The sequence below is a fragment of the Bufo bufo genome, chromosome 8 (genome assembly GCF_905171765.1).
Source record: "Bufo bufo chromosome 8, aBufBuf1.1, whole genome shotgun sequence".
Classification (NCBI taxonomy): Eukaryota; Metazoa; Chordata; class Amphibia; order Anura; family Bufonidae; genus Bufo; species Bufo bufo.
The window spans coordinates 58,744,261-58,760,892 of NC_053396.1; the positions used below are offsets into that span (position 1 = coordinate 58,744,261).

General features: G+C 47.2%; 1 protein-coding gene across 1 annotated transcript in view; it reads right to left on the minus strand.

Moving 5' to 3' along the window:
• The window catches only part of LOC120977379 (adrenodoxin-like), a 410,960-nt gene extending 403,013 nt beyond the window's left edge, over positions 1-7,947 (minus strand). The window contains exon 1 of the mRNA XM_040405305.1: positions 7,795-7,947. Coding sequence (XP_040261239.1) covers positions 7,795-7,847 — 53 coding nt within the window. The 5' untranslated portion in view covers positions 7,848-7,947. The remainder of the gene's footprint in view (positions 1-7,794) is intronic.
• Positions 7,948-16,632: the final 8,685 nt, after the last annotated feature.

A 16,632-nucleotide genomic window follows, 5' to 3' on the forward strand; every position in this document is an offset into this window, starting at 1 on the left:
GCAACCAATACAGAAGGTGAGGTATTTGCTTAAGATTTCTAAGGACTGCTACAAATAGCAGGAGCAATACTTACATGCATCTTATGCTACTTTCACACTGGCGTTTTAGTTTCCGTTTGTGAGATCTGTTCAGGGCTCTCACAAGCGGTCCAAAATGGATCAGTTTGGCCCTAATACATTCTGAATGGATAAGGATCCGCTCAGAATGCATCAGTTTGCCTCTGTTCCGTCTCCATTCCGCTTTGAGGGCTGACACCAAAACACTGCTTGCAGCGTTTTGGTGTCCATCTGACGGAACTGAGCCAAACGGATCCGTTCTAACACACAATGTAAGTCAATGGGGACGGATCCATTTTCTATGACACAATCTGGCAATAATAGAAAACGGATCTGTCCTCCATTGACTTTGAATGGTGTTCAAGACGGATCCGTCTTGGCTATGTTACAGATAATACAAACGGATCCGTTCTGAACAGATGAAGACGGTTGTATTATCTGAACGAATCCGTCTGTGCAGATCCATGACGGATCCGCACCAAACGCGAGTGTGAAAGTAGCCTTATTTCTATTTTCAGATTTTAAATGTTGAATTGTAGAAGGTCAATGACCATTGTTATCATTGTGTAGAACCTTGAATCCTGACAAGTTTTACAGCAGTCTGACAAGACCTTGGTGTATTATTACAACCCTGAATTCTTCTCATCTGTAATATGCTTGTTGATTGAAGACAGGATAAGCATACATTACATAGGCCTGAATGTAAGTTCGATGAATCAGTACACCAATATACTGTAGTATTTCTGTTCACTATACTTTACATCAAGCATATTACTTGTGTATGATATTTCACCATATAGACAGTTCTTTCCAATGTCTAAGGGTAGGTTCACACCTCCATTTAACTGATCCAACAGGCTGTTACGACAGAGAGCAGTCTGCCGGAGTTCACCCAATCTAGCCTAGCCAGATTCTGCCATTCACTATAATGGAATTTGGTGAGGATTCAGCCAGTTTCTGGCATGAGTGCTGGGTTTTTGGATAGACAAAGACTGGTGCATGCAGTGTTTTGTACGTCCAAAACCCAACATTCATGCAGGAAACCAGCCAGATCCCATAATAGTCAATGATGTCCAGTGGTGAAAGGCAGTATCCAGCTAGGCTAGATTGGGTGAATGCCGGCAGGCTGTTCAGGCAGAGAAAAGTTAGGGCTCATCCACACAAACATGTCTGCCCATGCTGCAGACCGAAAATAGCGGTCCGGTATGCACGGGTAACAGCCAAGTGCATGCCGTTTGCAGATGCGGACCCATTCACTTGAATAGGTCAGCAATCTGCAAGATCCGCAACATGTTCTATCTTTGTGCCTCCACTCCACACCACTCCATATCTTGCGGATTGCAGACCCATTCAAGTCAATGATACGGAGTGCACAACACCAGTGCCTGTTTATTGTGGACCCACTGTTTGTGTTCCGCAATATGGGCACAGGGCACACATGCTCGTGTGCATGAGCCCTTAAGCGGAGCTGTGAACCTACCCTAAAATCACTTAAATGTGTTGCTTCACCAAGATTAAATGTTCTTTGACCCAGGCCTGTCACGGTTTCACCACCTCCAGAGTGTGAACGATGTCCAAGATATCAGAACCACACCTTTTTCTGTGCTAATAATCATGCATTAATTAAACCACTCACATTCCAGTAGTTCAAACAGGAAGCTACTTTAGGGCTCATGGGTCCGCATTTGGGTCCGCATCCGATCCGCATTTTTTACGGGACGGATTCAGACCCATTCACGTCAGCGAGGCCTCAAAAGATGCAGATAGCACTACGTGTGCTGTTCGCATCCACACGTCCGTTCTGTGCCGTCTGCAAATTGATAGAACATGTCCTATTCTTATCCGCATTACAGACAAGGGTAGAACTGTTCTATTAGGGGACAGATGTTCCGTTCCCCAAAATGTGGAATGCACACAGCTGTTATCTGTGTTTTGTAGATCCACAATTTGTGGACCACAAAACATCAAATGGTCATGTGCATGAGTCCTTATTCATATTTTTGCTTAAAATCGACACACACAATGAAAACTATTTCAAGCTGAAGTATGATCCATCAAATCCTGCCATGTGACATTTCAGGGGCATCCCCCCTTTTCCTCACACATGAGGCAGGATCTTATCAATCTTACTTCCTATTTGGACAATCTAAATGTGAGAGAGCTGATTAAGGCCTTGTTCACACTTCAGTGTTTAATCAGTGATTTTCGTTAGTGATTTGTGAGCCAAAACCAGGTGCGGGTAAAAACCACAGAACAGGTGCAGATCTTTCCATTAGACCTTATCTCTGAGTAGCCTCCACTCCTGATTTTGGGTCACAAATCACTGATGGAAATCACTGACCAAACACTAAGGCCTCTTTCACACAGGCGAGAATTCCGTGCGGGTGAAATGCGTGAGGTCAACGCATTGTACCTGCACTGAATCCGGACCTATTCACTTCAATGGGGCTGTTCAGATGAGCGGTGAATTTCACGCATCACTTGTGCGTTGCGTGAAAATCGCAGCATGCTCTATATTCTGCGTTTTTTACGCAACGCAGGCCCCATAGAAATGAATGGGGATGCGTGAAAATCGCAAGATTTTTTAACGCATGGTTGCTAGGAGATGATATTAGTAAATTGATAAAAGTAAATTTACTGTATTATTTTCCCTTATAACATGTTTATGAAGGAAAATAATATCATTCCTAATACAGAATGCTTACTAAAATGTGGCTTGAAGGGTTAAAAAAAATAAAATAAAATAACTCACCTCATCCTCTTGTTCGCGCAGCCGGCATGTCTTCTTTCTTCTTCTTTCAGGACCTGCAAAAGGACCTTTGATGATGTAATCGCGCTCACCACGTGGTGAGCGCAGTGATGTCAGCGCAGGTCCTGCTGAATGAAGATAGAAGATCCTTCTATCTTCATTCAGCAGGACCTGCGCTGACATCACCGCGCTCACCATGTGGTGAGCGCGATTACGTTATCAAAGGTCCTTTTGCAGGTCCTGAAAGAAGACATGCCGGCTGCGCGAACAAGAGGATGAGGTGAGTTATTTTTTTTATTTTTTTTTAACCCTTCAAGCCATATTTTAGTAAGCATTCTGTATTAAGAATGCTATTATTTTCCTTTATAACCATGTTATAAGGGAAAATAATAAAATGAATAGAACACCTAACCTAAACCCGAACTTCAGTGAAGATGTCCGGGTTCGGGTCTGGGTACCACATTCAGTTTTTTCTCACGCGCATGCAAAAGGCATTGCACTCGCGCGGAAAAAACTGAACATCGGAATGCGATCGCAGTCAAAACTGACTGCAATTGCAATGCACCCGAGACGCATCCGGAGCAAATCCGGGGCGCCCGTGTGGAAGAGGCCTAAAGTGGGAAACAAGCCTAATGCATGATTTGTAGCCCAGAGGAAGGTGTAGGTCTCTACAATGTACACCAGCCTTGATTTTTTATTACCCAAGAGCAAAAGAGGAAAAGGTATATCCCAATGTAATTTAGCAATGGTTCAATTTTCAGCACCAACTTTGCTCTAAATATTGACTTTCATTTCTTAACCACCTGCCATCTGGGCCATTTGCCCCCTTCCTGACCAGGCCAAATTTTGCAAAACTGACATATCTCACTTTATGTGGTAATAACTTTGGAACGCCTTTATTTATCCAAGTCATTCAGAGATTGTTTTCTCGTGACACATTGTACTTCATGATAGTCATAAATCTGAGTCAAAATATTTCACCTTTATTTATGAAAAAATCCCAAATTTACCCAAAAATTTGAAAAATTCGCAATTTTCTAAATTTCAATTTCTCTGCTTTTAAAACAGAAAGTGATACCTCATAAAATATTTATTATTTAACATTCCCCATATGTCTACTTTATGTTGGCATCATTTTGGAAATGTCATTTTATTTTTTTAGGACGTTAGAAGGCTTAGAAGTTTAGAAGCAATTCTTCAAATTTTTAAGAAAATTGTCAAAACCCACTTTTTAAGGACCAGTTCAGGTCTGAAGTCACTTTGTGGGGCCTACATAGTGGATACCCCCATAAATGACCCCATTGTAGAAACTAGACCCCTCAAGGTATTCAAAACCGATTTTACAAACTTTGTTAACCCTTTAGGCGTTCCACAAGAATTAAAGGAAAATGGAGATCAAATTTTTAAATTTCACTTTTTTGGCAGATTTTCCATTTTAATCAATTTTTTTCTTTAACACATCGATGGTTAACAGCTAAACAAAACTCAATATTTATTACCCAGATTCTGCGGTTTACAGAAACACTCCACATGTGGTCATAAACTGCTGTATGGGCACACGGCAGGGCGCAGAAGAAAAGGAACTCCACATGGTTTTTAGATGCCATGTCCCATTTGAAGCCCCCTGATGCACCCTTACAGTAGAAACTCCCAAGAAGTGACCCCATTTTGGAAACTAGGGGATAAGGTGCCAGTTTTATTAGTACTATTTTTGGGTACATATGTTTTTTTGATCATTCATTATAACACTTTATGGGGCAAGGTGACCAAAAAATTGGTTGTTTTAGCACAGTTTCTATTTATTTATTTTTACAGCGTTCACCTGAGGGGTTCAGTCAAGTGACATTTTTATAGAGCAGATTGTTACGGACGTGGCGATACCTAATATGTATACTTTTTCTCATTTATTAAAGTTTTACACAATAATAGCATTTTTGAAACAAAAAAATTATGTTTTAATGTGTCCATGTTCTGAGAGCTATAGTTTTTTTTATTTTTTGAGAGATTTTCTTATGTAGGGGCTCATTTTTTGCGGGATGAGGTGACGGTTTTATTGGTACTATTTTGTGGGACATACGCGTTTTTGATCACTTGGTGTTGCAACTTTTGTGATGCAAGGTGACAGAAATTGCTTGTTTTGACACAGTTTTTTTTTTTTTTTTTTACGGTGTTCACCCGAGGGGTTAGGTCATGTGATATTTGTATAGAGCTTGTTTTTACGGACGCGGAAATACCTAATATGTATACTTTTTTTTATTTGTTTCACTTTAACACAATAATAGCATTTTTGAAACCAAAAAAATGATGTTTTAGTGTCTCCATGTTCTAAGAGCTATAGTTTTTAAATTTTTTGAGAGATTTTCTTATGTAGGGGCTCATTTTTTGTGGGATGAGGTGACGGTTTTATTGGTACTATTTTGTGGGACATACGCGTTTTTGATCACTTCGTGTTGCACCTTTTGTGATGCAAGGTGACAAAAATTGCTTGTTTTGACAGTTTTTTTTTTTTTTTTTTTACGGTGTTCACCCGAGGGGTTAGGTCATGTGATATTTTTATAGAGCTGGTTTTTACGGACGCGGCAATACCTAATATGTATACTTTTTTTTATTTTTTCTATTTTTAACTTTTTTTTTTCATTCCTTACTTGGGGACTTTTTTTTTTACATGTGAAACTTTTTTTTATTTTTTTATTTTCAACCTTTTATTTTTATTTTTTTTGTTTTACACTTTTCGTCCCCCATAAGGTCATACAAGACCTCTGGGGGACATTTGCTTCACTTTTTTTTTTTTTTCACTGTTGATTTCTCCTGTAACTGGGGCTGACATAGTAGCCCCAGTTACAGGACAAATGCACCCCTAGAGAGGCTGTACAGCAGCAATCCAGCGCTGTACAGCCTCAGAGCAGGGCTGATCGAGGTCTCTGAGAGACCTCACACAGCTCCTGCACACTCCGGTCACGGCGGTCACATGACCGCCGGGCCGGAACAGGAAGCGCACAGCGCTTCCTTCTCTGCAGACACAGCGCTCGGTGAGCGCTGTGTCTGCAGCGATCTAGAAGGCAGGGACACCTGGGCACTGTCCCTGCCTTGTCTTAGGGTTGCCCTGCTGTCACTGACAGCGGGCAACCCGATCAGCAGCTGCATGATTAGCGTGCAGCTGCACTTTCTGAACGGACGTTCTGGAACGTCCGTTCAGAAATAGACGTCCACCCATAGGACGTTTATATCCTATGGGCGGACGTAAAGCGGTTAAACTCCTGAAAAAATGAAGACTACAGTGTGCACCGTAATATGACCTCATGAAATAACTATTTCCCTATACGTGACATGATAATGTGGAGGATGCGCTGAACCATGGTGGGCTGGTATATTAACCCCTTGGATACCAGAGTTTTTTTTGTTTTTGTGTTTCCATTTTTCTTCCTTGTCTTCACAGAGCCATAACTTTTTTACTTTTCCATTCACATGCCTGTATCACGGCTTATATTTTGTGGGACAAGTTGTACTTTCTAATGCCACCATTTAATATGGCATACAATGTAGTGGGAAGAGGAAAAATAATGCAAATGTGGTGGATTTGGGGGGGAAAAAACGATTCCACCAAAGTTTTACGGGTTTTGTCCCTACAGCGTTCCATATGCAGCAAAACTGACATTTGCCCTTTATTATCTGAGTCAGTATCATTACAATAATACCACATCTGTATATTTTTTTGTGTTTTAATACTTAAAAAAATAAAAACTTTGAAACAAATTTTATTACATTGCCATATTCTGACACCCCAGTTAATGGTAGTTATGTCTACCAAGCTGAATGGAGGCTCATTTTTTGCGGGATGTTCTGTAGTTTGTATTAGTAACATTTTGGTGTGTGAAGAGACGGAAAAATGGCAAATCGGCCATTTTTTTTTTTTTTCATTATGCCATTCGCCGTATAGGATAAATATTTTTATAGTTTAGTAGCACGGGTGTTTCAGACACGGCGATGCCCATGTTGTTTATTTTTTTGTTGTTTATGTATTTATTTTTTTATTCTAGGGAAAGGGGGATGGTTAAAATTTTTATATTTTTTTACTCTAGGAAGCTACAATATTAGCTAGTTAGATTTATTTTAGCTTATACTATAATTCCATAGTCCCTCTAGGTAACTACAATATTTTCCAGTTAGGTTTATTTTAGTCTATACTGTATTTCCAAAGAATTACAGTATAAGTTCAATATGCAGTTATCCTATGTTGGCCTGCCACCTGCAGCTCTAATAGGCTGGGTCTCTTCAGAGGGACTCTGGGTTTATTGCTATTTAGATGCCGTGTTCACGCTTGACCATGGCATCTAAAGGGTTTAATGCCTGCGATCTGCATCATTGCCAGTTTCAGACATTAGCTGTGAGCCTTTGCTGTTTCAAACAGAAAAGACCCACTGGCTATGGTGTTCGCTGCGTTCGCGAGCAGGTGCCTTATTTAAACACCCACCCAGCAGGGTACATGTACAGCACTGGGAGTCTAAGGGTTGAAGTATGCAGTACTGCAGATGGGCACAGTTTTAAAGCTACAAATTCTTCCATTTGACAAGTACCATAAAATAGCATAAAAGGAAATATGATGCGCTATTAATGAGTAAATAACAGCTTAAATTTGTGAATTTTTAAAGTACATTACATCTAATACATCTTAGAAATAGTGTGCTATGTTGGCATTAAGAGCTCCTTCATATTACTGAGCATGATGTGAATCAGATCATCATATCATAGAGAGAAATTGTATCCATCATTTTCTGGGATCCTATTTTGTCTTCTCTTTAAAAAAAAAATTACAGGTAAACACAATTATAGTGCTAGATTTATCTGGTACAGTAATAATATATTTTACTGTAAGCCATGATTATATCATATAGTACATAATGAGCATAAAAAGACAATTACAACCAGGCAGAGGGTTACAAATACTTCTGCACTAGTTTGGATTTATAGAACTGAGCTTTTTTTCTTACCCAGTGCTGGACTTTGCATCTTGGCATTTGGCAGAAGTGGTGAACCTCCTCATGTGGCTCTTGGATAGCACTTGTGTTGATGAATAATTCTTAGGGCATATAGGACCATGAAGCCTGCTCAAAAAGTTTCTTAAGAGTGTCGAGACAGAGCGAGCCATATTCAGATTGTCCGAACAAGTGAGATCTGAGATGTAAAGAGAAACAGATATTAGTTAGACAGAGCCATCCCACTGTGGGTGTAACCTTGTGCAAGATCGTTCAGCAAATATACACACACACAAGTCAGTATCGACATGTGCATCATCTGTTTGTACACTAATAGCCAGAAAACCACAGCCACAGTCATTAGGATGTATTGTATTTGATATTTGTGGGTACTTCACATTAGATTCTTAAACATAACAATAATCATTTATATAGAAATTCTTAAAAGTCATAAACCATATATATATATATATATATATATATATATGTTAGAAAGGCTGAAGCTCAGCCTGCATTTGTGGGAGGGGCTTGAACCTATATCAGCCCCTTTCACTGTTACCCGGCAGGCATTTCGGTTATCGAATTCCGGGTAGAAGAGTCGCATCTGCTCCCCTCTGCCGTCCCGGCCGCTTCACGCTGCAGCTTCCGCGTTGCACGGGGGTAAGTTGGAGGCTTCCCCCTCCGAGATTTGCTTTCGGGTTCCCCGCTGGTCGCATCCTCATCGCACCCCAGCTGCCACAGGTAACGCACCGCTGAATCACCAATGCCGCGGCCGGCGGCGTGCGTTCCACCTTCTCTAAGGAGGGATTCATGGGTGGCCAGCAGCCCTGCCTCTTGGCCCTGTTCTTACAGTTGCGGACCGCCGCTTGAATGCCTGACTCCTGGGGGGGGGGGCTCGGGTCCCGCGCGCCACATCTAGTGCCCGCCGTACTTCTCGCGGTGGCTGGTGGGACTCGCGGCTTCCTTCGGGGGTCATGTCGCGCTGGGTTCCAGGTAGCCGCTTTCAGGCACCTGCTGCGCATATCTAGTCAGCAGGGGGCGGCATTGGGCATGCCATTATGTTTCTCCAGCCTGTGGTCCTGCCTGCTGACATCCCAGGTAGGGTGCGGCAGGTACGTGCTAGCATGCTCCTAGGAGCAATAGCAGCTGCAATATATTTTAGCTCGTGTGGGTTGCATAAAAAATAAAATAAAAAAATGAATAAATAAAGTTAAAAAATAAATACATATTTTTTTTTTAAATGACCTACCTCCGTGATACACTCAGGTCATCTCCCTCTTGCCGGGATCGCCCAGGCACTCTTTCTACGCCTTTTCTCCACCTGGTCACGTCCAGGCCGGTCATCGTCTGCCTGGTACGCTCAGGTCACTGTTGTCCTTGTGTCCTTAGCCACTTCCTAGGCCCCTGATTGTTCACCGGGCACGGTCGCTTGTCTTGTTTTGTCTCATTGTCGTCCCCTGGTTCGCCCAGGGCACAGTTCGTTCCTGGTATGCCCAGGTCCTCCTTGCCTACTCACCTTCAATTGGTACGTGGGTCTCCTCGCACCTTTACACCAGCTGGCAGTCCTGCTGTCTGGTCTAGCACAGTTCTTCCGCCTGGTCCTCAGGTTTCTTCCACTCTCTTTGTCCACCTGGCTCACAGGTCCGTTATGTAATGTTTTCCGCCCTCCGCGGGCCGCTGCTACGCGCAGCTTCTGTCTCGTCACATGGCAACGCGCCATCTCTCCCTCCTACCACCTGGTATGTTCAGGTGGCCTTCTTCTGTCAATAGCCAATCTGATACGCTCAGATCGTTTATTTGACTCCAGGGGTGTGCCCCATCCTGGCCAGTTTGCCTGGCTCAACAGGTCTGGGGTCATCCCTCGTTCTGCACTCTGAAGTTTTCGCCAGTCCCCATTTTCTTTCAAGTTCTAGCCTTTTCCCAGGTTCCAGTCAGTCCTGTCCAGGTAAGTGCTCACTGACATCCTCGGCGAGCCCAACGGGTCAATGTTTCTCGGTTAATCAGATTCTTCATCTATCCGGGCAGGTCGATTTTCCTGCTAGTCCGTGTTACGGTGTTCTGTATTCGGGTACGTTTATATCTTTGTCCTCACACCTTCTCGGTCCTTTACTCCATCACCCTTTCTGTTTTTTTGCTTTTTTGTTTGTGTTTGTCACGCGATTTATGTTTCCACAGGTAAAGCATGTCTCGAGCCTCTGATATAGATGACAGCCTTTCTGTCCCTGAAACAGTCGTTTCAAGCCATGCCGGTCCTTCGTCACTAAGGAGTTGGAGCACGAGTATCGGAACTGGAGTCCCGGGCCTCCGTGGCACCCGCCCCACTGGCCACCCCCTCCACTTCGGTTTATCTGACGTCAGGTACACCCAGGCCTATTCCCCAAGTGGCTCCCTCGCATTTTATCCCAGAAAATCTCAAAAGAGACATTCTGGCAGGGAAAGACGTTAATCTTGCGTCGGTTCTCATTGCCGCCAAGATGTACCCGAAAACAGGGTGATCAATTGTGGGAATGTGTCCGTGGTCCTCAGGGCCAAGGACTCTCGGCCTAACCGCAAGTTATCCATTCCGGAGTTTGTCCTGGCGTTCAGCCTTTTTAGGGACATTGTCTGCACTGCACAACCGGAGAGAAGGGAAGAGCTGGACAACTACTTGTACCTGGTCACCGACCTGGGTCACAAGTATGGAGGTTTGGTCTTCTACGATTACCATCGTTCTTTCTCGGCAAAAGCGGCAGCAGCTTTGGCTCCGTTTCAGTATGTCACCAGCTGGGCCAGCATTGATACAGAACTATTCTGCCGTCACTTCGCGGGGCTCAGGGCACCCACCGCGCGATGTACCAGTCCATTTTTCACACCTCTGAGTGGTGCCCAAATACCGCCCACACCGTGCAGAACCTGGCTCTCCCGGGGACCTCCGGGACCCAGCAACCCACCCCTTCTACTGACAAGCTCGGCCGACCCATCATCTACCTGGGAAGGAGCCAAATCTGTAATAATTTTAACACAGGTGGTTGCTCCTATGGCCCTCTACGTTTGCTCCTTGTGTTTTAGGGCCCACCCTCGTTCCTCCTGTCCCAAGAGGGCAGCTAAACAATCCTGACTAGCCGACATTAATGTGGACCTCCTGGCGGATCTCCTCCGGGACCACCACAATGAGAACTTCGTGGCGTTCCTGTTGGCAGGCTTCTCGGAAGGGTTCCACACTGGGCTCATCGCACTACCGCAGGTCCCTTGGGAAGGTAGGAATCTTCTATCAGCCACCGGAGATCCAACAGCAACGGGCGAGTTAATACAGTCCGAAGTAGATAAAAGTTTCCTTATAGGTCCCTTTCCATCCATACCCTTTCATTCATGGCGCATCAACCCTATCGGCCTGGTGTTTAAAAAAAACACTAATAAAAAAAGGTTGATCTATGACCTGTCCACCCCTCATGTTTCTGCTATTCCTAGCCTTAATTTACTCATTCCTTCGGAAGAGTTCTCCATGAAGTATTCCTCCATAGACGACGCCATACGAGCCATTTTGTTGTATGGCAGAGGCGCTTGGTTGGCAAAGGCGGACTTCGCGGATGCATTCAAGCTCCTCCCCATCCAACCTCAGTTGTGTCAGTACTATGGCATTAAGTGGGCCGGCCAATATTACTTCGCCAACAGTTTCGCTCACATTCGGCTCTAAAAGCAGCCCTTGGTTGTTCGCCAAGGCGCTACACTGGATCTTGGTCTATCACGGCGGACTGCAGACGGTCATCCATTACCTGGATGACTTTCTGATCATTGAGGGCCCGCAGGACAGATCAGGCAATCTCGCCACCCTCCTTGAGATATTCGCCAGTCTAGAGGTTCCCGTCGCCCAGGCCAAGACTGAAGGTCCCGCCACTAGGGTCACATTCCTGGGCATCATCCTAGATTCCGTCAGAATAGAAGCCAGCCTCCCGGAAGAGAAGCTCACCCAATGCCGAGAGGTTATTGCCCACGCTGCCTCCTCCGGGTGCCTTAAAAAAATCGAGTTACAATCTCTTCTGGGCCGGCTCAATTTTGCCTCTAGGATCATGCCCCAGCGCAGGACGTTCATATCGAGGCTACTCCAGCTTCTTCCCTTGGCATCCGACCAGGACAGCGTCATCCGATTGGACAGCCACGCAATGGCGGACCTGGCCATGTGGGAGTTGTTCCTCTCCCGGTGGAACAGCATCTCCCTCTTCGTCCCTCCATGGTCGCCCTCCTTCCCTACTATCTTTTCGGATGCTGCCGCTTCCTACGGCTACGCAGCCATTTGGGGTCATCATTGGCTGGTTGACCATTGGCCCACGTCCGTCCTGGCAGATGCCGAATCCATCAGCACCTCCTTCCTGTTGGAATTGTACCCCATTGTTGCAGCCGCTCAGGCCTGGGGTCATCAGTGGGCCAACACGCCGGTGATGTTCGTCACCGACAATAAGGCCCTAGTTGACATCTTAACCAAAGGTAGGGCTAAGTCCCAAAAAAAAATTACACTTTTGCGCCGGCTGGTCTGGCTTTCCCTTTCTCACAATTTCCATTTGCACTGCAGCCACATTCCTGGCCAGCAAAACATCGCGGGAGACGCATTGTCCCGATTTAATTTCCCCCTTTTTTTTCCAAGTCATGCCCGAAGCCGATCCTCTCAGATGTCCCACCCCGGCATTCAGTTCCCTGACCATTTACTAAGTTCTCTCGTCTCCTCAGCAAGGGGCCTGGCACAGCAGTCCCTCGCCCCAAATACGGCCAGGAACTACCAATCTGGCCTGAGAACCTACCAGGATTTTTCCAGACTCCACCCGCAAGGCGAGCTAGCGGACATCCCGTACATCATGGCCTTCATCGCCCATTGTCATCACCACTTACATCTCTCACAACACACCATCAAGTTGTACCTTGTGGGTGTCTAACACCACGCCATGCTCCGTAGCCCGGGAGGGGGCTCCATTTTTTCATCGCATGCAGTCAAAGCCACCTTGCGTGGGGTCCAGAAAGGCAGGGTCAACCCCCTTTCCCACAGACAGGCGATCACGGGCGAGATGTTCCGGAGGATGTCATCAGCCCTTGATGGCAACCCTTTTGGGCCCTTCTCCAGCTTGGTCATCAAAGCTGCCATGTACCTGGGCTTCTACAGGTTCCTTAGGCCAGGTGAATTCACTTGCAGCTCAGCAGGGTGCAGCGGTCTGTTAAAGGAGCAACTAGTGTGGAGCCAGAGACACTATACGCTCAGGTTATTGTCCACTAAGACAAGCCAGACAGGTCCCCCAGTTGAGGTGAAATTCTTCCAATCTAGCAATAATTGGAAGAATAATTGGAAGACCCTAACTCGATCCGCAGCTTCCAAGCACAGGGTCCCCGCTCATGTAATCCGGAGAATGGGACGCTGGCGCTCGTCATGCTTCGCCAGGTACATACCAAACCCACAGATAGAAATTTTGCAAGCTTTTTATTTTCTGGTATTGTGATTCAATAAAGTCCTTGCTTTAACTACCTTGGTTTCCTTTTTGCCCCTTATAGGCTGCTCTCGTACCCGGCTCCAGGCACAACTCAGCCGGTTAGATGTCGAGACAGGCACGCCTGCCCGGGTCCAACTTTTAGCCACGACCACAAGTTAGAAAGGCTGAAGCTCAGCCTGCATTTGTGGGAGGGGCTTGGGCCTATATCAGCCCCTCTCACTGTTACCCGGCAGGCGTTTCGGTTATCGACCCACCCTCCCATTCCCCTTATTTTCTAATCTTCTCCTCCAGGGCAGCCCCCTTATAGGCTGCTCTCGTACCCGGCTCCAGGCACAACTCAGCCGGTTAGATGTCGAGACGGGCACGCCTGCCCGGGTCCAACTTTTAGCCACGACCACAAGTTAGAAAAGCTGAAGTTCAGCCTGCATTTGTGGGAGGGGCTTGGGCCTATATCAGCCCCTCTCACTGTTACCCGGCAGGCGTTTCGGTTATCGACCCACCCTCCCATTCCCCTTATTTTCTAATCTTCTCCTCCAGGGCAGCCCCCTTATAGGCTGCTCTCGTACCCGGCTCCAGGCACAACTCAGCCGATTAGATGTTGAGACAGGCACGCCTGCCCGGGTCTTTTAGCCACGACCACAAATATATATATATATGTATATATATACAGTACAGACCAAAAGTTGTGGCTGTCTCTGCCAAGAGTGTGCAAAGCAGTAATCAAAGCAAAAGGTGGCTACTTTGAAGAACCTAGAATATGACATATTTTCAGTTGTTTCACACTTGTTTGTTATGTATATAATTCCACATGTGTTAATTCATAGTTTTGATGCCTTCAGTGTGAATCTACAATTTTCATAGTCATGAAAATAAAGAAAACTCTTTGAATGAGAAGGTGTGTCCAAACTTTTGGTCTGTACTGTATATATATATATATATATATTTGTGGCAGGGACTGAGGTGTACATTGGCGTAGAGTCGGGAGGGATGCCTATTACCCTCCATGATCCATCTGGCTGAACTGTGCCCAAAGCCAGTGCGGGGTAGGCCTGAATAAGTGGGCCACCCAAGAGAGTGGGATGAAAGAAAGAAGGGTCGGGAGGGTGGGGCCTGAAGCGACCGTCCACAGGGTGAGGTCGCGTGAGAATAAATAGTCAGCAGCCCCGCCCACAAATACAGGCTGTAACCAGCCTTAATACTTGTGGCAGGGGCTGAGGTGTACATTGGCGTAGAGTCGGGAGGGATGCCTATCACCCTCCATGATCCATCTGGCTGAACTGTGCCCAAAGCCAGTGCGGGGTAGGCCTGAATAAGTGGGCAAAAAGACTACCCACGCTGTAGGAGGGAAATAGTTAATTGAACCGAACGACACGGGAGGTATCAAGGGCCTGAGTGATTCAGGCAGGAGCTGGGCTGTTAAATGACCTGAGTGCTTCGGGAAGGCACTGGGTATTTAGTAAAGTGACGGTCCAGGATGACAGTGGAAGAGCAGGCTTGGGTGATCCAGGATGAGAGAGGCCACGTAGGCCTGGGCGATCTAGGATGAGAGAGGCAACGCGTGCCTGGACGAACCAGGATGACTGAGGTAGAGCGAGCCTGGGCGATCCAGGATGACAGGAACAGAGCGGGCCTGGGCGATCCAGGAACAGTAACAGTGCAAGCCTGGGCGATCCAGGATGACGGGAGCAGAGCGAGCCTGGGCGATCCAGGATGACGGGAGCAGAGCGAGCCTGGGCGATCCAGGATGACGGGAGCAGAGCGAGCCTGGGCGATCCAGGATGACGGGAGCAGAGCGAGCCTGGGCGATCCAGGATGACGGGAGCAGAGCGAGCCTGGGCGATCCAGGATGACGGGAGCAGAGCGAGCCTGGGCGATCCAGGATGACGGGAGCAGAGCGAGCCTGGGCGATCCAGGATGACGGGAGCAGAGCGAGCCTGGGCGATCCAGGATGACGGGAGCAGAGCGAGCCTGGGCGATCCAGGATGACGGGAGCAGAGCGAGCCTGGGCGAACCAGGATGACGGGAGCGGAGCGAGCCTGGGCGAACCAGGATGACGGGAGCAGAGCGAGCCTGGGCGATCCAGGATGACGGGAGCAGAGCGAGCCTGGGCGATCCAGGATGACGGAAGCAGAGCGAGCCTGGGCGATCCAGGATGACGGGAGCAGAGCGAGCCTGGGCGATCCACGATGACGGGAGCAGAGCAAGCCTGGGCGATCCTGGATGACGGGAGCAGAGCGAGCCTGGGCGATCCAGGATGACGGGAGCAGAGCGAGCCTGGGCGAACCAGGATGACGGGAGCGGAGCGAGCCTGGGCGAACCAGGATGACGGGAGCAGGGCGAGCCTGGGTGATCCAGGATGACAGGAGCAGGGCGAGCCTGGGCGATCCAGGATGACAGGAGCAGGGCGAGCCTGGGCGATCCAGGATGGCAGAGACAGAGCGAGCCTGGGCAGTCCAGGACGACAGAACGAGCCAGGGCGATCCTGGATGACAGGGGTAGAGCGAGCCTGGGCGAACCAGGATGATAGAGACAGAGAGAGCCTGGGCCAGCCAGGATAACCGAGACAGAGAGAACCTGGGCGATCCAGGAAGACAGAGGCAGAGCGAGCCTGGGCGATCCAGGACGACCGAGGCAGTGTGAGCCTGGATGCTCCTGGATGGCAGAGGCAGAGCGAGCCTGGGCGAACCAGGATGGCAGAGACCGGGCGAGCAAATGGACCTCAGATGACACGAGAGTATGTCAGGAAGCAGGGAAGACAGACAGAAGACGTATGCACAATACCTGAAGACTTCGGGAAGCTGATGAGCAGCTACTTGGCTGATCGGGAGGACTGAATATCAGACAGTGCCGCAGCCCTGTCTGTATTAAGAAAAGATGCCCAAAATGGTACATTAGGAACCGGAAAATAGCATAGCAACTAAACCACACAACTAAGACAACATTCATGGAGTTAGCTACACTAAAGGGGATAACTTGTGTTGCATCTAGTAGCAGCAGTGGAGGGTGCAGTTTCTGGCCCCAGTCGAGAAGGCATAGAGCGATTGTGCAGCACTTGATTGGCACTGTGAGTATAGGGGTCCACTGGAGGTTCCCACTTAAACTTAACCTGGGCTAGTGGTAGTATAGGTGACGGGAATCAGAGCAGCAGTCCCTGACCCCGCAGCAGAGTCCGCAAGGCAGCACCCTACAGATCACACGGTGTCCGGTCTCCCCGCTGCATTCATGAAGCCAATTTTTTTTTTTTTTTTTTAATCTCGTTTTCTGTTCCCAGGAATAGAAGCTCTGGCATACGCTCCCACCCCACTGTCTCCACACTTGAACCCCCCCTCTAGCAGAAGCAGGACCAGCCCACTCCCACCGGAATGGAAAAACATACCGGCCAGCCCCGTGCCCGCCAACTGAT